This window comes from Berghia stephanieae, chromosome 14, assembly GCF_034508935.2.
Source record: "Berghia stephanieae isolate SIO BIC M18660-M18661 chromosome 14, UCSD_Bste_1.3, whole genome shotgun sequence".
In the NCBI taxonomy this organism is placed as follows: Eukaryota; Metazoa; Mollusca; class Gastropoda; order Nudibranchia; family Aeolidiidae; genus Berghia; species Berghia stephanieae.
In genome coordinates, this window is record NC_088373.1 from 23085779 (window position 1) to 23095584 (window position 9806).

The 9806-nt window shown below is 32.9% G+C and overlaps 1 protein-coding gene across 2 annotated transcripts; it reads right to left on the bottom strand.

The window, feature by feature from the left end:
• Positions 1–351: 351 nt before the first annotated feature.
• LOC144959640 (uncharacterized) lies at positions 352–3787 on the bottom strand (the record flags this gene model as incomplete). 2 transcript variants are annotated; one of them, XM_078892297.1, is given in 3 exon segments in its annotated part: positions 352–695; positions 2435–2840; positions 3688–3787. In XM_078892297.1, coding segments are annotated over 2 exon segments (666 nt in total).
• Positions 3788–9806: the final 6019 nt, after the last annotated feature.

Here is a 9806-nt window from a genome sequence, read left to right on the forward strand (position 1 = left end):
TCAAATGTTCTTACCTAAATCGTCACCCGCAAGTTACAGAAAGATAACAACATGTAATCTCTTTTAGGTTACATTAAATGCTTGACTCTAAAATAATTAAACCATAGAATTTAACATTTAAACATGGAAAGCTATTTTTGCATATGTGTAAAATTGATATAACAAAATACAGTTAATTTAAAGGCATTTTATTTGATATTAATTGCAAGATCATTTATTTTTATTTCAAAAGTAATATTATTTCAATAACAAATATGTTAAGAATTCACAATAGTCTACATATATATATATATATATATATATATATATATATATATATATGTATATATATATATATATATATATATATATATATATATATATATATATATATATCCTATTCTGTGTCAATTAGTTCTAGCTAATGTCTCCATCTATTTCCTGAGTAGTTTGAGATATTCCACAGCCCTCTTTACGACAGAGTGTGTGGCCTGTGTTTGACGAAAACAGTTCGGCATTTCATGACTCAACCTTTCGCGGAATACGGTCATAAATAGGTCGTGGATGAATGGAACCATCGCTTCGCCACAGAGATCCTCCACTTTGCCGTCTATGCAGTCCATAGTACGATCAAAAACAGGGCACAGCGCATCGCCATAACTGTAACCGTAAATAGTGGCGCGGTATACAATGTCATACACTTCAGATCCAAAGTCCTGTTAAGCATAATAGAATTAAAATGACATAAACTTATATTATAATTATAACTTATTATTATTATTAATATTTTATTATTATTATTATTATTATTATTATTATTATTATTATTATTATATTATTTATTATTATTATTATTTATTATTATTATTATTATTATTATTATTATTATTATTATTATTATTTATTATTATTATTATTATTATTATTATTATTATTATTATTTTATTATTATTATTATTATTATTATTATTATTTATTATTATTATTATTATTATTATTATTATTATTATTATTATTATTATTATTTATATTATTATTATTATTATTATATTATTATTATTATTATTATTATTATTATTATTATTATTATTATATTATTATTATTATTATTATTATTTTAGTTATTATTATTATTATTATTATTATTATATTATTATTATTATTATTATTATTATTTATTTTATTATTATTATATCATTATTATTATTACTATTATTATTATTATTATTATTATTATTATTATTATTATTATTATTATTATTATTATTATATTAATATTATAGTTATTAGTATTATTATATTATTATTTTATTAGTATTATCATTATTATTATTATTATTATTATTATTATTATTATTATTATTAATTATACTACTACTACTACTACTACTACTACTACTACTACTACTACTACTACTACACTACTACTACTACTACTACTACTACTACTACTACTACTACTACTACTACTACTACTACTACTACTACTACTACTACTACAACTGCAACTATTAATCATGCCATATATATATATATATATATATATATATATATATATATATATATATATATATATTGAAATATTCTTTCTTTGTATTGTTCTCTAGTGGTTTGACTTTGTATTGATTTGCTACGTCTATATAAATACTCCCAACGTCGCTCATCCGGATTTAACGTTCCAACACTCAAAGTAATGTGTGACCTTAAAACTCTTTCGATTTGATTTGCATGGAATTCGAACTAATTTGTTTGAATTTAGATGAGAGTGAACTCGAGATAGTTAAACGATTAATGCTTAATTGGTATAGTACTTCAGTGAGAAGAAATCAGTATGTTGTCTTTCTATATACAATGACTAAGAAGCGAGTGACCCCAATTTCATCTTAGACGTGGTCATTTTTTGTCTGGTATTTATGATTAAATGTTTTATACAAGTTATGGTGTCGTATCACTATAGAAAAACAAAAGAATACAAAACGAGCAAAGAGACAAAGAGACAATTAAAAACTAGAACATTTTATATATATTTAGTTGGTCAGTATCCATTAAACATGACCAAAGTGGTTTTCTCGGGGGCCCAAGTTGCACGAAAATAATTATAATTGAGCTTTACATAGGGTAATATCAACTAAATGTGCTCACAGCGCTTTACAAGGGGTCCGTGGTCAACATTTAACATGTAGGACGGGACATGACGCCTGTTTGGCGATATTATAATTTTTCGGACACAGACAACGCTGTTAACGGCTAGGTACTCATTTTACACCCCAGTACGGTGAGAGAATGTGAGTTAAGATCCTTCTCCAAGGACTCAACTATGCGAGAGCCTGAGGCTCGAACCCTGGATGTTCCGATCCGAAAGCGAGTGTCATACCACAAGACCACATAACCGCACAATGAGCAATGTCGGCTAGCAGTTTATGAAACTTATAATAATCTATATATATTTTTTTACCTCTGTACATTCATCAGTTTCAGCTTCAAATCGTTCCACAAAAGTGCCGTCCCTGACACACGGGATTTCGGCAATCTGTGTGACAATGTATCTCCTGTCCTCCTCACAGAGAGAGTTGAGCACGCTACGTAGTGCGCTTTCCAAAGCGGGACTACCGAGAACTATGCCCAGACAATTTCCGAGGCAACTGAATGCCACTGGGGCAGCCTGGCACACTCTGTCGATGTCCAGGTTCTCTTGATTGTCAGCCGCAGCATTCTGCATCTGGGTTGCACAGACTTGGGCAACGTAATTACACGTTTGGAGACGCATTCTTGGGTTGGCCTGTGTACCGGCGAACATAGCCAACATCAGAATGACTTGAGCTTTAAATGGAAATCCCATCGTTGTGAATTGTGATTGACTTCTGCCAAAAAAGAATTGTGATATTAATAACATAAATGTGTTAGTTTATTTAATCTAATAGGTGTCAAGTTGGAACCAATGATGTGATCTGAAAATACGGGCTATAATATTTTGGAAGTGTGAAAACATTTATATAGAGGACTTAATACTCGTACATACATTGTGTAATCGACACTAGCTTCAAAGTGATGGCACTTACTTTTTGGAGGTAAATTAATACTTGCCGTTAATAAATAAAATCATCCATCCTCTCTCTTTTACGCTACGAAGTCATATAAATCTATCCAATCTGCAACTAATGTATTTATGGCACCTTATGATTTACTCTGTATTTGGAGGACTAGTTACACTCTTTCAGGGAATTAGGAATCGGTGGAAAGGATGATGTAACTTTACGACTTCTGATTCCTATGTTGATATAAATAGTATACACTTATTATGATATAATATGCTATATATACATACATTATGGAATAGATAAATATATAGTTAAATAGTCAGTTGGATATATATATATAGATAGCTACATAGACGGATAGATAGATATATTGATAGGTAGATATGTGGATACATAAATATACAGATTGATATCTAGATATATATATATATATATATATATATATATATATATATATATATATAAATATATATATATATATACATATATATATATATATATAATATATATAGATAGATAGATAGATAGATAGATAGATAGAAAGATAGATAGGTAGATAGATAGATATATAGATAGACAGATAGAAATATAAGTGGGTAGATATATAAATAGATAAATAATAAATTTATACTGATAAATATGTAACAATAACAATACCTTTGTTTCTTACCTCACGTTTATAGAGATTAAAACAGGACTGAAATGCTACGAGAGAGGATTACGAGATATATGATGGAACCAGTTGAAAACAGAACTATCATCATAATTATAGCAGATTTAAATTGCCTGTAAATTGTTCGTGACATTTTCACTTGGCCACATTTAGAATACCACGTATCTGCCATTCACTGACAAAATGTATTATTTCCATGTCTTGCTAGCTTTAGACTGGTTATAGTTTATATATGAACGGCCCGCGACAATTGTTTCTGTTGTAATTTTTCCTGATCTGATAATTCTTTTCAGCCTTCCGGTTGAAGAGTTTACAATATGTTGAGGATTTGATCAATCGAATAATATTATAATTGCTGTACAAACTCTACCAGTTAACTCCTTCCTCTGCAAAAAAAACTGTACAGAAATCTCGCCTTGCAAGCATGGATCGATTTAGATTACCTTAATCTTGCCTAAGAACTCTCATACCTGGGACTTCGCGAAATCTTCCTTAAAGACTCTGGTTTGTGAGGTTTATTCTTGTCAAGATGAGGGTCACTTAACGATATAAGAAGGACGAATTTTATCGCCATTATTGTTAAAAGTGTTTTTTTTTCTGGAATTCAAAAATTGACTGCTTTTAGTGTAAAAATGCGTCAAAACAGTGGAACGTACAGCTTTATAGATGATTATAATAATGACAATCGTTTATCTGGAGAAATTATGTGACATCTAAATTAGATGATATTATTCTTTCCACATTGTCTGGTCTGTTTGTCAAACTTTCATACAAATTATGGATGTCGACACATGTTTTTGGGCGTCAATTTGAAAAAAAAATTATATATATATATATATATATATATATATATATATATATATATATATATAATATATATATATATATATATATATATATAAATCAATAGATATATACTGTCGAACCCCTCTTCAACCAAAAAATTAGCAACTCCATTTGGAAAGTCTTTAGCGAAATCAACAAATGTAAAATACATGGCAATTATAAAAGTAATAAAGATTGAAGAAGAAATTAAACAATGTATAGAAAAAGTTGATGCTGCTGCTGCTGCTATATTACAAATGATACCTAATGCAATTCCCACCTACTATCTAACACCCTTCCTTTCCCCCATCCCGCCCCATCCCTCCAATTCAACACTGTACTCGTTGTCCTCACTTTCAACCCCCATCCTTCACACATACCGACACACACATACGCACACACACACACACACACACACACACACACACATACTCACACACACACACACACACACACACACACACATACGCACACACACACACACACACACACACACACACATACTCACACACACACACACACACACACACACATATTTGCCCACCTACCCACCCTGTACCCATCCAAGATGAATGACAGTATTATTATCATAGTATGTATCAGATATCTCATTCATTCCCCCTAATCCTCGCCCACCAACCCACCTACACCAGCTTAAATTGCCGTATTACTACTACTACTACTACAACAACAACTACTACTACTACTACTACTACTACTACTACTATTACTACTACTACTACTACTACTACTTCTACTAGTAGTAGTAGTAGTAGTAGTAGTAGTAGTAGTAGTAGTAGTAGTACTGCTATTACTACTACTACTACTTGAAGTAGGCCGCCACGAGGAAGTTCAGTTTACGGGTGTGTCAGCCACTAACAGGTGAATTGCAGTGGCCCCGGTTTTAGAAGTATTCCTCTTCAGGTACCACTTGTCAAGGTAGGATTTGAGTCTGGTAACGTTCTCAATGAGTACGCTCTCGAGACGGGTCCACACTTTACTTTGAGTAACTAGCGCCCAGTCGTTACGTGTATCCCAGCCTCGGGGATGACGTGGTCGCTAATGTATACAGTGAACAACAGTGGCGTCAGAACAGATCCCGGAGAGAGCCAATTTTTCGGTTTCCTGTGACAAATTTTAATAGAAAAAAAAATCTGAAAATCGAGGAGTAAACATAATTTCTACCCCCCTCTTCCCAACTATCAATAATTATCTTATGTCAAGCTTTTAATTTCAATCATTGATTATGTTGGAAATATTCATGTAATTCTAGAGAACATTTTTTCTGCTATTATACGCAGGCGAAAGTTAGGCCGAAGACTCGTGAAGAATGCGTTGCGAAGTGTCTCCAGGTAAGTATCTATTAATTTTTAAAAACTTCCCAGTATGGCGGGTTTGTGTGTTATTTGTGGGTTCGAGTCCAAACGATAAGCTCAATGGTCTGGAGTCGAACTAGTATGCGCGCTATGGCTCTTTTTACCAGCTGCGCCACTCAACCTACACCACAAACGACTCAGGTTTAATCTAGGGTTGATTAAGAATTGCCTTAGGGTCCCTTATAACTTTATTATATTAATAACAAGTGAGTCAAGACAATAGTAACGCCCAATACAATAATAACAATTCTATACATAAAGTTTAATTAGATTGTTACAGGAAAAGATAGAGAAAATAAGTGTTTAGGTTGTATCAGGAAGAATAGCTCTAATTGGGTTGATCTAATTTATTATTTATTTATCTATTGATTTAATTATTGATTTATTTATGATTGATTGATTCATTTAGTTTGTAATCATTTGTGTCCGTGGAAAATACATTTGAAAATGGTATAAGCCCGTTTGGCTTATCTTTATCCAGTGGGCTTGCTTGATTGAGACAAATGTATCAGCTAGTTCCAGGGTTGGCTCCTGCTTGCAGGGTTTTCTGGACTTCACAACAGCGTGTTTTCGTTATGGGCTGACAGAAATTTTCTGGTGTCGGCGATGACTGACATCAGGGATTGGGCACGGACTGAGTGCGAGGCACGGATGAATGTCAGCCACGGATTGGTGATAGCCAAAGACCTTCAATTAAGAATTTAAACAAAAGGTATTAGAGCCAATCTAGTTTGTCTTTCGCCACCGGATCGTCCTTGAGCGACACATCATAATAGCTTTTATTTGCCGACAATGGCAAGGAGAAGCAGTAACTCCATGATAATGGTTAGTTATTGCATTTGTATCAAACATCAAGTGACAGTTTGAACTATCTTACATGGTGAATTTAACAGGAATGTGTCCCTTATATTTTATAACTTATTTATTTTTATCAATTATAATTGTGATTATTATGATGTGTGGCCGGGGATTGGCGGTAGATTACAGACATCAAGCAATATACATATTGAATATAAATGAAATAATAGCAAAGATCATAAACAAATGTTAACTATAGTATAATATACATATAGATATAGGTTTGTACACGTATTTCAACTTACGAAAGTCCATAGAATAGAGCACAATTAAAATAATACACAAATTATAATAGTAATGATAGATTAAGCATTGAATTCACAGTAATATCTCGTTCCACTTTGAATGTTAACCAATAATTCATTTTACCTTCAACCGAGAGAAGTAAAACTTTTACAAGTTTGAAATTGGAGGGATAGTTCTTTCTTGGGATTCTTAGCGTGTGTGTGATTCAATTCAGAGATGAATTTGGTTTTGTAATGTAAAGGGGACGCTAACGGAATTATGTGGATAGCCAATCAGAAGAATGTTCCTGTTTTAGATAGCCAATGATATTCAGGTGCTTTGATTAATACAGAGTAAGGAAGAATTAACGGAGACTAGACTATTGATTGCAATTTTCGCCGCTCTCGAACGAGACGAGAACCTTAGGGCATATGCATGTTGGAGTCTTGTTTGGAAAGGGTAATTAGCAGGAGATATGCATATAGTGGGCAGACAATTTGAACAGGTGAATAAACCTTAACCGGGAAGTGAGGAGTAGGATTTAGCGTCCCGTTATACAATGGAAAAGTTTCCTATATAATGATCAAATTTTCCGTGAGCAAAATTTAAAGCTTTATTGGAGAAAAGACTGTCCATGTTTTGAGTATTTTAACTCGAGATGCTAATTTCCCATGACAAATAAATGTTGTCCACTAGATTTGAAGTGAGTTTGAATGAGATGCTGACGAATGATAAAGAAATCACGCAGTGAAAGAAAATCGTTCGTCACACCCAGTGAATAAAAAAACTACTGCAATCTTCAAATGGAGACATAACAGTTAGCGAGAATTTACAACATTCATGAATCTTTTTTTTTTCCCGACAAAATATGAAGAAGAAGATAAAGCCAATTTTTTATAAAATGTAATATTTATTTGTTATAATATTATGCCATGTACGTACAGACCAAGGTAAAACTAAAAAAATGTTGACCTAAAGTTTATGGCAAGGACCTATAAAACCATTTGATGAATTAGACACTGTTTATTTCTGGATTAACCATTTTCCCATTTTTACATTTACAGATATTAGGGAAAGGTGGTAGAAAATATTATGATGCCACGTGCTTTTTTACCTACCAAGTAAGCAAAGTGTATTTTTCTTGACTATCCGTCTTTTTTTGTAATATTGTATTTATCCTGACGATGGATATCTATAGTCCGTTCCAAGTCCCGTGTGCACGGATCATTGCAAATTCCTCCAAAGTTACGACATGGGGAGCCGTTATGTTTTTGCATGCGGGCTTATATTATTTTAAGTGACATTACGAATTGTAAATACCGATAGTGATTGATAAAACGGTTTTCTCACAATGACGAATTCCTTTGATCTTTTCATCGTTTGCAATAAAATATGACTCAATAGTAATGGTGTATTGATTCTTTTCCTTGGGAAAATCATCATAACAAAGTTGCATTCAGTATCTAAGCTTAGCAAATGTATGAAATAGTATAATTATAGACAACATTTATCTAGTACTTCACAGCTTTGAAAACAGGCGGCGTTTATACGATTTCTCTTCCCTAGTGGGCAACGGCCAAATATAGGACGACACAAGCAGCCCGTTAGGTGTTTATATATTTTTCGGACAAAGACATAAATGTTAGAAAACAGGTGGATTTCGAATTTTTAGGCCCATCTCCGACAGGACGCGGAGAAATGCCTTTCACAAAGACAAAACACCCGACCAACTGATGAGCAAGACAGCTCATGAAGGTCGGACAAGACTTGTCACGAAATCCCACTGGTCACCCATCGATTACGCTAAGTGTTCGCCATTCTTGAATTATGTTCGCTTTGCATGTGTTTATGTGAAATATCATTGAATGTAAACTTCTTTAACACCAGTTTCCATGCAAGTTTTGTACAGTATAGCCTTTCAAAGGAACCACAGTTTTCAAATACAAGAGATGCATAATTAAGATGACATAAACATTTATTAATTTGACTTCTCCCCTCTGAGTTCCAGGTTGTAAGCCATACTGCTATTTGTCGCATGCCATATCAAAGAATTCCGCGCTTCGCCTCTCTGGAGAAATACTTGTAAAGTTTCCTTTGTGGCAAATGTGTATGTTTAAGCCATATTTTCTATCAGTTTTTATGAATGTAGAATTTAAAACGGGAGCTAGCTTTCAAATATTAAATTGCAACAGTTGTTTATGTCAAGTGTGTACAAAGCGTACAATTCGCTGTGTCATTCTGAACTCAAGATGACAATAATAGTGAGTAGTGCACATGAATCTCGTGTAATGGAAACCACTCGTCAATTAGCTTTGATCCCCAGACATTAGACGTCACCCATTCCATTCTTCCATGTACGAATGACGAAATAAAAAGTTTTTATAGAGCGCAATATACACTTTACAAGGGTTCCCATAGCCAAAAGCAACTCATAACATGTAGAACGAGACATGACGCCTGTAAGGTGATAATACATTTTTTTTCTGACAGAGACATTACGCTAAGTGTTCGCATTCTTGAATTATGTTCGTTTTGCATGTGTTTATGTGAAATATCATTGAATGTAAACTTTTTTAACCCCTTTCCATGCAAGTTTGTCCCGTTAGCCTTTCAAAGGAACCACATTTTTCAAATCAAGAGTTCATAATTAAGATGACATAAACATTTTTTAAATTTTGACTTCTCCCCTCTGGTTCCAGGTTGAAAGCCTAGCTTTTTGTCGCATCCCTTCAAAAAATTCCGCGCTTCGCCCCCTCGGGAGAAATACTTGTAAAAGTTTCCTTTTTGGCAAATGTGTATGTTTAAGCCCAATTTTTTTTATCATTTTTTAAA